Below are 17,585 nucleotides of genomic sequence, written 5' to 3'. Positions count from 1 at the left end.
CTCACTTTTGGCCTTCCACCCCAGCTAAGTATGCTGATACAGGAAATACAATATCAGAATATGTCTGTGTCACGGAAAGGGTTGATGTGTCCCTCTTTTGCCCTCTTTTTCTTTTCCTGTACCGACTGTGATATGACCTCTTCAAGCTTATATGAATAAACTCTTTTTGGCATATGGTACAAGGCATTAGTCTCCTTAGAGCTGATACAAATCAGGACATCAAAGCGGTTTGTTCTGGTTCGATCCCATGCCAAGAATTTGTATTTCCATCCCAGAGATACTGAATCAGAATCTACATCTTAACAAGTGGTTCTAAGGATTGGTCCCTAACCAGCCACCTTAGCATTCCCTGGGAACTTGTTGGAAATGCAAATTCTCAGCAGGGGTTCGAATCTGAAGGAACAGGTTTGAAGCCCTGATACAAATTAGTCTTGAAATTAAGACCTGTGAAATACATTAGAAATGCAAGACTTTTATTGACAGCACTGAAACCTGATGTCGGCAACTTAAAACTTGGTATCCTAATACATAATTTCTAAATAAGTATCTATCAAACTAATCAGGTTTACTGACAAGAAGTAAATTTTCACCTTGAGTTAGAGTTGGAAGGCATGACTGATGTGCGAGTTTATCTAATCCATCACTCTGATAATATATAGTAGACAAGACACACTACAGTATCATTTAAGTGTATTTTCAGTACAGTTTTAGGTGAAAGATGAGGGACAATCTAGAAGACTTATAAACAGTGTATCTGGAATCGGCACAGCATGGAACATGCTGTTTGGCTCATCTCATCTTGGATAAGTAGATGTTAAATTATATAAATCAGTCTCATTTCTTAACAAATTGACCAAGAACATTCAGAGCTGCTCTGTCCTTCAGATGCTACAAATAGCTAGACAATTCCACTCTAGTTTTAAATTGACACTAAGTTTTGAAAACATGGTGACATTTTCTCTTGTTATATGTTAAAAGTAATTGTGACAAGCCCCAGGCAACAGGCAAACTGTGAACAATTGCCAAGCTCCATCTCACCTGGAAATATTCTTCAAAGTATTCCTTGGATTCTCAGATTTTAGTATGCATCAGAATCAGCTGGAGATAACTGATTTTTTTTCCCCCAATCTGTTCAAACACAGATTTCCAGACTCTAGCCTCAGTTACTGATTTAGTAGATTTGGGCTGAGGTCTGAAAATTTGCATTTCAAGTAAGTTCCTAGGTGATAGTAATATTGTTGATCCAGGGACCATCTTTTGAGAGCCAGTGAAGTAGTCAGTGCCTACGAATTTGTCTTTCTCATGAGTTTTCATTCTTACCACCTATTCCCTGATGCCTAAGTATGTTGAACTTATAGGAAGAAATAATTATTTAATATTTAATATCACCAACTATGAAGCACTTACTAATAAAGATCAAAGACCACAGCCTTCGGCATGGATCCCACCTCAACATAAAAGAAAACAAAATTCCTCAGAACTGGACCAATAAGCAACATTATAATAAATGGGGAAAAGATTGAAGTTGTCAAGGATTTCATTTCACTTGGATTCACAATCAATACCCACGGAAACAGCAATCAAGAAATCAAAGCATGCATTGTATTGGGCAAATCTACTGCAAAAGACCTCTTTAAACTGTTGAAAAGCAAAGATGTCACCTTGATGACTAAGGTGCTCCTGACCCAAGCCATGGTATTTTCAATCACCTCGTATTCATATGAAAACTGGACAATGAATAAGGAAGACCAAAGAAGAATTGACACCTTTGAGTTGTGGTGTTGGTGAAGAATATTGAATATACCATGGATGGCCAAAGGAACGAATAAATCTGTTTTGGATGAAGTACACCCAGAATGTTCCTTAGAAGCAAGAATGGCAAGAATAAGACTAAGAGACTTTGGATATGTTTTCAGCAGGGATCAGTCCCTGGAGAAGGGCTTCGTGCTTGATAGAGGGTGAGTGAAAAAGAGGGTAACCCTTAACAAGTTGAATTGATACAATGGCTGCAACAATGGGCTAAAAGATAACAATAATTGTGAGGATGGCACAGAGCCAGGTAGTGTTTCGTTCTGTTGTATGTAGGGCCGCTATGATTCGGAATCTACTGAACCGCACTTAAGAGCAACAGTCTGGTATAGGAGGAAGGGCGTTCTAACGCGAAGTGAAACAGAAGATGCAAATGGATAGAAATGTTCAATGCATTAATTTTTGCATTCAACAAATATTTATTGACTTCCTTTTATGTGACAACCATTGTTATAGTTCCTGTGGATATAAGAGTGAACAAAGGAGACAAACACATACAAAAAAAATCCTTGTACTCACAGAGCTGTCCTTTTAACAGAGACAGATGATAAATACATAGAATATATATATATATATAGTATATTTGAGGCGATTGCTATGGGAAAAAGTAAGAAGTACTGGGTGAGTTGATTGTATTTTACATAAAGTGGCTAGGGAGGAGCATAATGAGAAGGTGACATTTGAGTATAGGTCTGAAAGAAGTGAAAGAGCTAGCCATGCAGGTTTAAGTAGGAGTGAAATGTTCCAGGCTGAGAGACAGCACATGCAAAGGTTCTGAGCCAGGTGCATGCCCGGTGAATCCACGGAGCAGCATGGTTGCCAACATGGCTGAAGCAGAGTGTGGGTAATTGCTAGAAATAAGATCCTAGTGGTAACAGGGAGACAGGCCATAGAGGGACCTTTAGGATATGATTTAATCTGGGTGAGATGGAAAGCTAAGGTAGGCCTTCTTCACTTCTAATCTGGGTGATGATCATGGTAATGAAAATCCATTATTATATTTAATATTCCAAACAAGCCTATGAGGTAATAAGTACTTTTCTAATGCTTATTTTATAAATAAAAAAGAAAACCGAGTGTACTTAAATAACTTGCCCAGCAGTATGTACTTAGTGTGCTTTGTATACAACCTGTGCTCAATAACTGTGTTCTTATTATGAATTTGAACTTTAGTGTATGAATTATAGAGAACCATTGATTTTGTTCTTAAAGGAAAGAATTGATATAATCATATCTATATGTAAGAATCAGAGGTAATATCATTTAGGATCAAATGGAGCACAGAGAGTGGAATGATCATGACCACCTTCTCGTAGAGTATTTCCACCGTAGCTAACACTTAATGTTTGAAACATGAAGTCATCTCTTTCCTAAAGACAGCTCATTTTAGAGATATTGCTTCCCTTGTTCCAGAAAAATGGAAGCAATAGCTAGAATGAGCTGTCTTTAGGAAAGAGATGACAACATGATACAACCCTTCTTTTAATCATCAGAACTTAAAACTTCTGGAGTCTTTGTTTTTTTCCTGTTCCCTTATGTATTCAGTAACAGTCCTAAACCTAACAGTGCCTCTGCTGGTTTTTTTTTAGACATTATACAAGAAGTCCCTAGATTCAGAATGAGTTCCGTTCCTAAGTCTGTCTTTAAGTTGAACAGTTCGGTATGGTTCATGTCTAATGTTAGTCACATGTTTGTCTTAGAATATAATATATAGTGTACTGTCTTTGCATAAAAACTTAAACACTTCCAGACATACTAAAACATCTTTAACATATTACTACAGTAATAACAATAATAAGAATATTTTGATGTGCATTGCAATGTAGCACCTGTTTGTTTTTACCAACCATTTTCTGCACCTCGTATTTTTAATATAATAGGTTTTACGGGGGTTGGTTTATAACTGTGGGTTGTACTCAAGTCTAGGGACTGCTTGCGTTGTGCCCTCACAAATGGTCTCCTCCTGTACTGGGATGGTGTGGGAGTTCCCTCTCCTGTTTCTGACCTAGCCCAGTTCACCTCATTAAGCTGCCAGCAGCTTGCCTGTTCCAAGAGATCAACAAATGTTGCTTAATGTTGAGAGGAATTTCCAGTGACAGAGCACAAGGCAGCCCAGGATTATTGCTTGAACTGTATACAAGTTAGGCAAACAGCTCCTAGAATTTGAGGAATAAAATGTACCTTTAGTCCGTTTCTTGCCCCGAAAAGCACCCCCGTCCAAGGGAAAAAAGTACAATGCCTACTAATGTTGTTTCTGCCTGTCATTACTTGCCAAAGCTTTGTTCTAGAAACATGGCCTTTTTCCTGATCAAAATGTTTTGAGTCTACTTATTTGTCTCTTTCTCCTATTATTTGCATTATTTTCTTTTCCTGAGAGAAACTATGCAAGCTGATGCCTGAGTGATAAACCTGCCTTTTGGAGGTATAAAAATCTTTTAATAACCAAACCTCCAAAGAGCAATGAAAAGAAATTAAGTGAGCATTAGAAAAATTGGATATATCAGCATTAAGTTAAAAAAGAAATGAGAAATGAGCTCTTTAACAATTTAGCTTGTCTTTTTCTTTTTTCCTTTCACTAATTTCAATAATGTCCCTGAATCAACTGCCACTTTTACCAAAGGAGTGAGAACATCTTATATGTATTTAGTAACATTCAATTTGCTTCTAACATTTGGCTTGAGGTAGTTCTTGGCAAACAGAAATACAAAATGATATAACACAGTTACATTCTTGTTTGTTATTTCAGGGGTTTGAAAGAGACTATGATCTGGAGCAGACTATGAGTTGTACTGGAGTTACATTTAACTCTTTAAATCAGTGGTTCCTAAACTTTGCTACACATTGGAATTACCTGGGGTTCTTGCAAAAATACCGATGTCTGCCTTCAATTCCTAGAGATTGTGATTAAATTGGTAGGGGTTGTGACCTGGGCATTGCAAATCAGAATTTTAAAAGGTTATCAGGTGATTCTTCTATGTAGCTAAGTTTGGGAACCACCACCACTTGTCATATGTATGTGTGTACCTATGTGGAGTACCTGGGTGGTGCAAATAGTTAATGTGCTCAGCTGCTATCCTAGAGGTCAGAGGTTCAAATCCATTCAGAGGTGCTTTGGAAGAAAAACCTGGCGATCTACTTCCAAAAAATTAGTCACTGAAAACTCTATGGCACACAGTTCTACTCTGAAACATGGGATTGCCATAAGTCAGAATCAACTCAACAGCAACTAGTTTAGTTTCTGGTTATATATCTGAAAACTAAAACCCATTGACATCGAATCTATTCCAGCTTATAGCAACCCTATAGAACAGAGTAGAATGGCCCCATAAGGTTTCCAAAGTTGTAATCTTTATGGAAGCAGACTACCATGTCTTTCTCGTGCAGAGTTGATGGTGGTGGATTCAAACTTCCAACCTTTCAGTTAACAGCCAAGAGCTAAACCACTGTGCCACCAGAATTCCTTTTTGTTATATATCTATAGTTCCAAATATCTATTGTTGTTAGGTGCCATCGAGTTGGTTCTGACTCATAGCGAGCTCATGCACAACAGAAAGAAACACTGCCCCGTCGTGCTGCGTCCTCACAGTTGTTCTTATGCTTAAGCCCATTGTTGCAGCTGCTGTGTCAATCCATCTTGTTGAGGATCTTCCTCTTTTTTGCTTGCTGACCCTCTAATTTACCAAACAAGATGTCCTTCTCTCGGGAATGATCCTTCCTGATAACATGTTCACAGTGTGTGAGTAGTCTCGCCATTCTTCCTTCTAAGGAACATTCTGGTTTTACTTCTTCTATGAAAGATTTGTTCGTTCTTCTGGCGGTCCATGGTGCATTCAATATTCTTTGCCAACACCACAGTTCAAAGGCATGAACTCTCATTTGGTTTTCCTTATTCATAGTCCAGCTTGGGTTAGGTGCACCTTAGTCCTCAACGTCCATATATCTATATATCGTTATATATCTATCTACACAATGATATATACATATCTACATACACTTGCATATTTCAAGAGTAGATTTTAATTTAGAAGCATTTCTCTATAACCCACATAAGTGGGAGTTTATATGGAGAACACTCTTCATTCAGAAACATTTATTGACAACCTGGTATATTCCAGAATTTTTCTAGGTAATGCATATGGAGCCCTGTTGGCTCAGTGGTTAAGTGTTTGGCTGCTAACCAAAAGGTCAGCAGTTTGAATCCACCAGTCACTCCTTGGGACCCTAAGGGACAGTTCTATTCTGTCCTCTAGGGTTGCTATAAGTCAGAGTCAACTCGACCAATGAGTTTGTTTTTTTGTGTGTGTGTGGATTTTATATGTATATATATATAATATACATATGTTCCACCAAAAAACCCAAACACATTGCCCTTGAGTCAATTTTGACTCATAGTGGCCCTATAGGACAAAGTAGAACTACCCCATAGGGTTTCCAAGGCTGTAACTTTCAACAGAGGCAGGCTGCCACATCTTTCTCCTGTGGAGCTGCTGATGGTTTCAAACTGCTGATCTTTTGGTTAGCAGCTGAGCTCTTTAACCACTGCTCTTCAACTCACCAGGCCTCCATATGTGTGTATGTATATGTGTGTGTGTGTGTGTGCACGTGCACATGTATACATACATGTATGTATATACACACTTATGTCTATATAATCTAAAACAGGGTCTCTACTATTGAAAGACTTCATAGTGAGTGGAAGAAACTATCGCATTGAAATATTTATGGTGAAGAGACATTGAAAGAGGAGCCATTGATTGCTCCTAATGATAAAGAATTCTTAGAAATGAGGTGGTAGTTGAATATTCTTGAAATATAAGTAGGTTTTCACTTGGCAGATAGAAAAAAATGAAGGGAGAAGGTGAGGGAGTCTTAGACAGAGAAACATGAGTAAAAGCACAGTTGTATGACATTGCATAATATACACAAGCAATTGTAATGAGACTGACAAAAAGGGTATGCGTCAGAAATCAGCGGGAGGCAGGTTAGAAAGGTCAGCAAGGACCAGCTCACAGAGGGCCTCCTATATGAAACCTGGAAGTTTTGTTTGCTTTTTTCAGTAGATGGGGAAGCCACTGCAATGGAAACTTTGAATAAATTCTAAGGATGATGAAGAAAATGAAATGTTTGGAAAATAAACTGTGTGGAGAAGTTAAAGTTACTGAAATTGTTTAGGTTAGAGAACAGGACAGAAGAGAAAGGAATTTTCACTCTGTGAGAGGTTGTTACACAGAGCATAGTGACCAGTTATTTTTAGTTGCCACGGAGGACAGAGCAAGAAGAAATGTGCTTAAATCTCAGCAGAAGGGAAAATTACCTACAGAAGGGGTTCTTCGCAGAAAGATTGAGTGTGACTGACACTGGTAATTTAAATGTTGTCTCTTTTGCTCTGGCTATGTGTGTTGAGCTCTGTGCACTCAAACAGCCTGATTTCAAAGACACAACTAAGACTGCAAATTTTCAGGCTTGAATGAAAATGTTTGGAATTAAAACCATCTTATCTGTCATTTGGATACCCTGGTGGTGTAGTGGTTAAGTGCTACGGCTGCTAACCAAAAGGTCAGCAGTTTGAATCCACCAGGTGCTCTTGGAGGGAAACTCTATGGGACAGTTCTACCCTGCCCTACCAGGTTGCTATAAGTTGGAATCCATGAGCTTCTTTGTTTTATGTGTCAATTAGTTATTCAGCTATTTTGCTATTTACCTGACTAAAGTTTTAGAAATGTATTTAAAATGTCAAATATAAGGGTAGAACTGCCCCATAGGGTTGCCAAGGAGCAGCTGGTGGATTTAAACTGCCCACCTTTTGGCTATCAGCCGAGCTCTCAACCATTGCACCATTAGGGTTCCTTCATAATATAGCATATATAATTATTAGAATAAAAGTGAAGTCATCAGAGTTAGCTATAGAAGTAAATGTTTTTCTATTAAAGGTATTTTATATTCATGTACCATTTCAGAAAGTTATTAAAGAATCCAAAAACAAAAGAACCAAACCCATTGCCGTTGAGTTGATTCTAACTCATAGCGACCCTGTAGGACAGAGTACAACTGCCCCATAGAGTTTCCAAGGAGCGCCTGGTGGATTCGAGCTGCCAGCCTTTTGGTTAGCAGCCAAAGCACTTAACCACTATGCCACCAGGGTTTCCTATTAAAGATTAGGTAGATACAATAATAAATTCAGTTATTAATCTTTTTATGTAACATTAATTGGTCAGAAGATGGTTACGATTTAATTTTCTGTATGCTTTATTAACTGATGGCATTTTATCAGTTAATAAAGTAAATTACTCTATCATTTTTATTGTTATCATTCATTGATAACTTATTAAAATAGCATACGAGTTTTTTTTCTTCTTTCAATTTCTGGAACTGATGTCTGTGTCTACTTTGAATATGTATACAAGGCAAAAGATTGTAGGGTAACCATTTTGTTCATCCTTTTACATCTTGTAAAAAGAAGTCATATTTCTCTGTCATGCCCTGGCCTAACTGTTGCTGGTGGTTAATGGAGAGAACACAGTACAGGCAGGGATTCCAAAAGGTACTTGGCTTCTTGCTTGATCCCATGCTTGTAACATAGCCACTACTGAGATACAGGCAATCTTGGCAAATATTTAAATATTGATGTTAGTGTAAAATCAGCATGATTTCAAGTTAACCAGGTATCAAATATAAATCAAGTTTATTTCTTCATAAATGAACCCAAATACTTTGGAAGTGATTTTGTATATACTCATATTAGATTACTTTTGTTCTTCTCCAAGGAATGTAGATATTCAAGTAGTCTACTTGGGAGAGCAAAATAAGGCCTGAAAAAGAGAAAATTGCTGTTGTATGAATTGTGTATTGTTGTTGTTGTTAGGTGCCGTCGAGTCAGTTCCGACTCATAGCAACCCTATGCACAACAGAACGAAACACTGCCCGGTCCTGCGCCATCCTCACAATCGTTGTTATGCTTCACTGCATTGTTGCTGCCACTGTGTCAATCCACCTTGTTAAGGGTCTTCCTCTTTTCCGCTGACCCTGTACTCTGCCAAGCATGATGTCCTTCTCCGGGGCCTCATCGCTCCTGACAACATGTCCAAAATATGTAAGATGCAGTCTCGCCATCCTTGCCTCTAAGGAGCATTCTGGTTGTACTTCTTCCAAGACAGATTTGTTCGTTCTTTTGGCAGTCCGTGGTATATTCAATATTCTTCACGAACACCACAATTCAAAGGCATCAACTCTTCTTTGGTCTTCTTTATTCATTGTCCAGCTTTCACATGCATATGATGCAGTTGAAAATACCATGGCTTGGGTCAGGCGCACCTTAGTCTCCAGGGTGACATCTTTGCTTTTCAACACTTTGAAGAGGTCCTTTGCAGCAGATTCAGCCAATGCAGTGCGTCTTTTGATTTCTTGACTGCTGCTTCCATGGCTGTTGATTGTGGATCCAAGTAAGATGAAATCCTTGACAACTTCAGTCTTTTCCCTGTTTATCATGATGTTGCTCATTGGTCCAGTTGTGAGGATTTTTGTTTTTTTTTATGTTGAGGTGCAATCCATACTGAAGGCTGTGGTCTCTGATCTTCATTAGTAAGCGCTTCAAGTCCTCTTCACTTTCAACAAGCAAAGTTGTGTCATCTGCATAACGCAGGTTGTTAGTGACTCTTCCTCCAATCCTGATGCCCCGTACTTCTTCATATAGTCCAGCTTCTCGTATTATTTGCTCAGCATACAAATGAAATAGGTATGGTAAAAGAATATAACCCTGGTGCACACCTTTCCTGATTTTAAACCAATCAGTATCCCCTTGTTCTGTCCGAACAACTGCCTCTTGATCCACGTAAAGGTTCCTCATGAGCATTACAATTAAGTGTTCTGGAATTCCCATTCTTCGCAGTGTTATTCATAGTTTGTTATAAACCGCAGAGTCGAATGCCTTTGCATTGTGTAGATGTGGTAAAAGAAACTGAAGACATGTAATGACAAAGTAAATAAATTTTAATAAATGAAAATTAATTCCTCTTATAATGTAATATCATAAATTTATTTAAAAATAATTGGTCTAAGGGTGATACCAAAAAACCATACCAAGCAATTTGCCATTGGGTCGATTCTGACACATGGCATCCCCTCGTGTGTCAGAGTAGAACTGTGCTGCATAGGGTTTACAATGGATGATTTCTCAGAAGTAGATTGCCAGGCCTTTCTTTCAGGCACCTCTGGGTAGACTGAAACCTGCAAAGTTTTAGTTAACAGCTGAGTACTTAACCATTCTGCCACCCAGGGATGCTGTAAGGGCCATATACATACAGAAACATAAAAACAACTATGTATTTTCTCATGATTTTCTAACAGTTTGACATATTAAAATAACTGTTTGTGATGTTTTTGAAAAGTAAGTATTGCAATACAGATTTAGCAGTTTGTCCCAGACCAACTAAGATATTTCTCAGCTTTAGAAGACAAGCGCTTAGCCATGTTTGCCCAAGCTTAAAAGGGAATATTCAGATTCTAAGAAGCACATGCATATTCTATGTACAGCCCTTTCGATTTCAACACACTTATTTATCTGAAATGTTACATTTTCTTTATCCTTTTTCAATATAACCATTAATGATACTAAATTTCTGTGGAGAAATTACATTGTCAATGGACATGATTCTAGATGGATATAAATAAATAGAAACAACTATTTTTGTAAATTAAACACTCATGATTATGCATGCTAAAGCTGAATAGCTTTTTTTTAAATGTAAAACAGTATTAATACCTTAGTTAAGAAAAAAAAGCATAAAATGACATATGAGCACAATGTTATTTTCCTTTCCAGTGTTGGCTATGTGTGTACAATTTTTATTTTAAAAAATCCTAATATTCTTGTACAATTCGGTATTCTGAAAAAGTATGTAAATTTTTGCTGTTGTATTGTGTTCTTTGTTTTGTATTTGTCTCTACAGATTTCATAAAATACAGATCATTTTCCTTTCTTTTAAGAAGATGTACCTTTGATTTTCCCTAAGTACCGAATATTTTTAGGATTTAGGATTTTAGTAAGTTTGTAAGGAAAATGAAAATGTTAATTGCCTTACCATTTGGAATGTCCAGCGTACTCTGGAGATAATGTACTTTCTCAACATATAGCCCAGTAAACCCAAGTAAAGACTTCACTTTAGGAATGTCAACCCCCCGTTGACTCCTCCACAGCTACATACCTTACTTAAGACTAATTGCCCTTGAGATTTTTTATTGCTTTTTGTTCTTATAGTTTGTCCTTGAATGGTGTCATTTCATCCTTGTACTTCAAAGTGTTTGCAGGATCAGCATGATAATGTAAAATTTTAAATATTTTATTATGAAGGATAGGACAATCTGAGAAATTCTTAAAGAAACAATTACAGCCACATAAACCAGAGACTCTGTCAGCCTGAGACTGGAAGAACTAGATGGTGCCAAGGTACCACCAATAACTGCACTGACAGGGAATACAACAGAGGATCCCTGAAGGAGCGGTAGAAAAGTGGGACACGGACCTCAAATTCTAGTACGAAAAAGAAAAAAATTTTTTTTTTTTTAGTACGAAGACCAGACTTAATGGTCTGACTGAGACTAGAAGGATGCCGGAGGTCATGGCCCTGGGACTCTCTGTTAGCCCAAAACTAAAACTACTCCCAAAGCCAACTCTTCAGACAAAATTTAGACTGGACTATAAGACATAAAATGATACTGGCGAGGAATGTGCTGCTTAGCTCAAGTAGACACAGGAGACTACATGGGCAGCTCCTGTCTGGAGGCTAGATGAGAAAGCACAGGGGGACAGGAGCTGGTTGAATGGACTCAGGGAAATACAGGGTGGAGAGAAAGAGTGTGCTGTCATATTGTAGGGAGAGCAACTAGGGTCACATAACAATGTGTGTATAAGTTTTTGTCTGAGAAACTGACTTGAATTGTAAACTTTCGTTTAAAGCACAATAAAAAAAGAAAGAAAGAAAGAATTGTAACCACTTGAACTGTCAAAGGAGCCCTGGTGGGACAGTGGTTAAGAGCTCCACTGTTAACCAAAAGGTTGGCGGTTTGAACCCACCAGCTGGGAGAAAGATGTGGTAGTCTGTTCCATAAATATGACAGCCTTGGAAACACTGTGATGCATTTGTGCTCTGTCCTGTAGGGTCACTATGGGTCAGAATAGACTCCACAGCAATGGTTTGCTTTGGGTTTTTGAACTGTCAGCATCACGCCTTCAGTGGCTATTACTTTTCAACCTTTAAAACTATTCTTTTAAGTTCATATCATTGGAACTGAAATACCTGTTAAAAAGTTCTAATACAGAACATTCAGTATGGGCCTGATTTATTAAATGCTGTTTTGTTTTTTCTTATTCACTAAGACAATGAGGATTAAATTACTGTGCAATTATCTAAATATTCTCTGCAGCCCTTTCGTAAGCCTGTTTGTGAAAAATACTCTTTTGTTCTAAACAGACTAATCCTTAAAGCTAAAAGCTCCAAATCAGTTTGAACATCAGTGGACAAACCCATCATCTAAGGATTACAGAATTAAAACATTTAATAGATTGAGAAAACCTGATACTTTATGCCATGCTTATGCTTTGTTTCTAAGTAAATCTTTGATTTCATTTTTAGCCTGTCTAGTATGTGAGTTACAGGAAGGAAAACACTAGAATCTTAGTGCCGGTGTTTTTTTTTTTCTTTTCTTTTTTTGTCCTCTAAAGGTTTTTATCATTCTAACTGTGGCATCTCTTTTCTAGAGTATCTGAAAAAAAGATGCAATATGTAAGAAGACAACCAAAGTTTTTATTACCATCATGAGTGTGTGGTCAGATTCTTCTTATAAATAATAATTAAAAAAATCTTATTCTTTTCTGATGGCCATGAGAATAGAAATTAGGGTAAAATGTGCTTATTGTTTTATATTAATTTGCATCAGTGTTGGAAGGTGTAAATATAGCTTCACAAATGAATGCAGAGTTCAAGAACACATTTTTTGTAATAAAGCAAATAGCACAGAGTACTGGTTATATAACATAAGGGCACATTAACTTGGACTGTTCTATTAATACTTAAATGAATGTTCTTGTAAAAAGAAAAGTTAATTTTGTCATACTGTTTCAGATTTTTTAAATATAAAATTTAATTTGTCTTGTTTATTGGTGATTATTCTCTCATTTTAAAATCCAATCATTGCTATTAGATCGCATCAGAAACCTACTCCAAAGTTTTAGAAAAATTTCTCAATCAATTATAATGTATTGAATTTGTTCATTCATTTATTAGTTTCACCTGCTTAAAGGAAAAAAAACCCTGAGTTTTAGTTACTGAGAAACACTGGGCTTTTTGTTTCCTTTCAGATTAGAGATACTAAATCAGCAGATCAAAAAACAACCCTTTTGCATTTTATTGCTGAAATTTGTGAGGAAAAATACCGAGATATGCTGAAATTTCCCGAAGAACTGGAGCATGTAGAAAGTGCAAGCAAAGGTAATTGATTTGTAATTGTTTTGAGACTCTTTCTTGCCATAGTATTTTATTTTAAATGGTTGAATTAAGGAACCTATAAGCATTATTAATTGTTGTAAAAGTATTTCTGTGGTTATAACTGCTCCAAGAAAAGCAGTAGAATAGTTTCTATTAACTTATATTTGACAGTATAGTGCATTTTAATTACCTACTTGACTCACTTTATATGTGTCATTGTTATTTTTTAACACTGCTAGCTTATTGAAGGTTTCATCTCTCTGATCAGGTAATGCATTGATTCATTCATTTGGTGAATGCTTTAGTATTTATTGCTTGCATAGGAACCATACTAAGGGACTTTTGGTGATATCAAAATGATTGTGAGACAGTTCTTGCCTGAATGTGTTCAAAATCTAAAAGGTGAGGAAAGACATATATACACATACTTGATAAAACAAGGATGAATGCGAAACATGCTACAAGAAATGATAATGTACTGTAGTTCAGATGAAGGAGAAATTAGTTTTTGCTGTATAGGTAAGAAAAGGCTTTCTGGAAAAGGCCAAAAGGGTGAAACTTGAGGATCTGATTTTTACAGACAGGGAAAAAGAGGCAGGCTTTCCAGAGGAAGAACAGCATGAGCAAAGCCTAGAGGAAGAGCACTTTAGGACAGGTGATGGGACTAATTGATTGTAAGGCTGGCGCAATAAGGTGGACTCTCAGAGAGACTTCAGTGTCATGCTGAGGAGTCTGGTCTTGATGGAGTAGTCAGACAGACATCACTGAAGGAAGAGAATGGGTGGGACTTGGCACCATGAGGGAGAGGAGAGGGAGTATAAACAGGTCTCCAAGGCTTTAAATTGGAGAAATGAGCTTCGTCAGGAAATTAGCAAGTATTGCCTACTCCTATAAGATTGCAATGAGTTTGGGTATAGGAGGCTGGAAAATGAAAGGATAGGAGAATCAAGGAAATATTTTCTGAAGCTGAGATTATATATATGGAGAACTACCTTTTTCCTTTTACATAATAAAAGCTTGCCATAAATCTTATATATGAAATTGCATTGTAATAATACCATTTCCCTATAACTCTGAGGACTTTTAGTAAGGACTCAAAAGCATATATGTTTCCCAAGTTTATTACAAACTATCTAAACCTGTTAGTGTCCTTTGAAGGAAAAAAAAAAGTGTGTCTATAAAACCCAGAATATTGATTTTGTTACATCATGCAATGGTTATCTCTGCTGTTCTCATATTTTCAACCTAACCCTTAAAAATATTTCAGTTTCATTCAGTTTGTCTTGTTTTATATTTCAAGGAACAGAAAAAGACTAGGAGACAAAGTATGACTCTACAATACAATTTATTTTCTTTTTTAAGAAAACTTTTAGAATATGAACGGAGGTTATGCTCACTATTACTGTAATAGCATTCTGGCAGTTGCTTTCCTGAAGATCTATACCTTGTCCCTTGTATTTTAAAATACACCTTTGTGACATGAGGCATAATTATTGACATGTAACTGATATCAACATTTAGAAACTTAGTGCTGTAATTTGAAACATGTGAAATGTCATAGAACCAATTCTGAAATTAGATCATTTCAATACTGTTATTACCTTTTTTTAATTGACCTCTATCAGAATTTTTTTCTAAATTTTACGATTGTTCATTATGTTCATCCAACTTGAAAAGATTTTGGAATGAAGTGTATCAAGAATATGTTCAAATAAACTGTCAATTTTATGGTAACAGTTTTTAAGTCTTATATGGAGGATAGTTTACCTGACCATATCTGTTATATATATATATATATATATTTAGTCAAAATAGCCTGGAATGACTGAAATGAAGCCTGGAATGAAACTTATATCGGCTTTGATTTTCTAAGTCAAAATACTTGTATATACTCATAGAGGTAATAGACATTAAAACACATCATACGCTTTTAGTCACCACAGCTACTGGTGAAGGTCGACTCTGCAACACAGCCTTTTGGGTTAGATGTTTTGAAGTTCTGATTTCAGCTTTACTACTTACAAGTTGCGTAATATTGACTCAGTAACTTAAATGTCCAAGTTTTTGTTTTCTCATCTGTATGTTTTAAAATAGGAAGGAAAGTAACCATAAAATTAAATGAGTTAGTATATGTAAAGCATCGAGTAAAATGCTTGGCACATAGTAAGTAAGCAGCTGCTACTGTCACGACTAACACCATTCCTTGTTGTCGAGTCAACTCACCATGGGTGGTGCAATCAGTTAACATACTCAGCTGCTAACTGAATGGTTGGCTGTTAAAGTCCACCCAGAGGTACCTCGGAAAAAAGGCCTGGCAGTCTACTTCCAAAAAATCAGCTATTGAAAACCCTGTGGAGCACAGGTCTACTCTGACACACATGAGATTGCAGCTACTATACAACTATCTGTACCATAATTATTAATAGTAATAATTTATATACTACACAATTTTTTTTTTTACTAATATTTTAGTTTTGCTTATCTTATTAGAAGGGAATTGTCATAGGGACACCATATAGTTCCTCCATTCTCATCTATGTATGTATTATCTTCAATTACATTTGTTTGTTTTGTATATCTGGGCTTTTGGTGAATCCATTTATATTTTTCTTTTACAATATCTCCAACTTCTTTCTCTGTATCCATTTCAAAAGCAAAATCTCTTTGTTATATTTTACGCATCTCTGCTTTCGAGTAGTCTTTCTGCCAGTGAGTTTAAAAGACTGTTGCCAAAATTTCCCTTCCTATATCACTGGGCCACAGCAATCCCTATTCTCGAGTTATTTTGACTACTGCACCCTCCCCTCCCCAAGGTATTTTTCAGCAACTTGTAAAAAAACTTGGCAGAGAGTTGCTTATGAAACATGGAAGGTACTTGTTATTTGCATAAAAATATGGTAGGTCTTTTCTTTCCCTATAAAATTCAGACTTAGAGTTCTCAGCTCAAATATGTTCTTAAGCACATTCCACCTGCTTGCGATCCCTCTTTAATTTCCTCCTAGTTGTCATTGCACTGTGCCCAGACATATTTTCTCTTGAGCCCTTTTTATTCCTTTATAACACTGCTGTCTGTGTACGATTTAACACTGCATCTCATGTCTGAAGTCTCACCTGTCCTGTCCTCTAAGATAACTGCCTATCATACGTCAAATCACTGCTCAAAATCCATTTTTTAAATGTTTTGTTACTAAAGCCTTAGGAGAAATGCTTTTGAATTTAGTTTGAAGGGAGAAATAAAACATTGCAAAAGGTCAAGCCAATTACCTCTTATTTATAGTTAAAAACCTCCTCTTGGTATTTGAATCTAACTTGTCTTGTTTCCTTAATATACGTTTCAGTCCTGTTTGAATTCCATTCTGTCCCCACCATTACTGTGTTTAGCATATATATTCACAGTCTACCAGTGAAAATAAAAAATAGGTCAACACTATATAATTCATTTTATTGGATGATGTACAGCCTCTTGTGAAATGATTGCCTTTTGTTCAAAAATAAAAAGTACCTTCCTTTTTTAAACTGTAGGGCTATAGGTAAGATGAAACAATTTGGTTTATAAATAGGTTATAGAACTTAAATTTAAAGAACAATTACATGACTACCAATACCTTTTTCCATGTTTTTGTATTAGACTCTAAGTACCCATTTCTATAGAGTAAGGGTCTTTTCTGCCTGGTATAGCACATAAATTTATTTGAGCTCATTACTAAAGTTACAGGCATCAAAATTACTGACAAACATAAAGGCAAAAAGAAAAAAAAAAAACCTTAACATGAAAGGAAAACTGAAGGAAGGAAATACATGGGATACTTGGAAAAATTTATTTCATAATTACTTTTATTTCTTGTAAAGCTAAACTCCTAAAATTGTGTGTGTCTTGGCAGATGTGAAGCTATGGTATAAATTTGGCATGTACTCCTAGAGCTTTGTATCTCAAAGATATTGGGAGAAAACACATCATTTTTACATTAAAATATATTGTGGAGTAGAATGTAAAATTTACATGAATTTTTAAAATAAAACAGATGTCTTCAAAGAAATTTCATACTTGCAGCAAATCCCTAGGGGTGTGCATTCAATCTTCTCTTCCATTAGGGGTGCTTTGGTGGGAAAAGATGAAGCATTGCCTAAAGAATTATAGAGTATGTTTCTATTTTTGGAGGATGTGATTGGTTTAGTATTTTAGTTTCGTAGGTAGTTATTGCAGGGAGAAGTGGAAGCAAGCAGACAGGGTGAGGGAGGAGATTGCATAACTTTCTTCTGAACAGATATATGCTCATAGTCCTTATGAAGTTCAGA

The 17,585-nt window shown here is 36.4% G+C and overlaps 1 protein-coding gene across 6 annotated transcripts in view; it reads left to right on the top strand.

The window, feature by feature from the left end:
• DIAPH2 (diaphanous related formin 2) overlaps positions 1 to 17,585 on the top strand; it is a 942,090-nt gene that overhangs the window by 472,627 nt on the left and 451,878 nt on the right. For all 6 annotated transcript variants that reach the window (XM_049873110.1, XM_049873109.1, XM_049873108.1 and 3 more), the window contains one exon: positions 13,163 to 13,292. In XM_049873110.1, coding sequence (XP_049729067.1) covers positions 13,163 to 13,292 — 130 coding nt within the window. The remainder of the gene's footprint in view (positions 1 to 13,162; positions 13,293 to 17,585) is intronic.

This window comes from Elephas maximus, chromosome X (genome assembly GCF_024166365.1).
Source record: "Elephas maximus indicus isolate mEleMax1 chromosome X, mEleMax1 primary haplotype, whole genome shotgun sequence".
NCBI classification, from domain to species: domain Eukaryota; kingdom Metazoa; phylum Chordata; class Mammalia; order Proboscidea; family Elephantidae; genus Elephas; species Elephas maximus.
The sequence above is the reverse complement of the archived record's forward strand: the minus strand, read 5'-3'. Positions and strand labels throughout refer to the sequence as shown.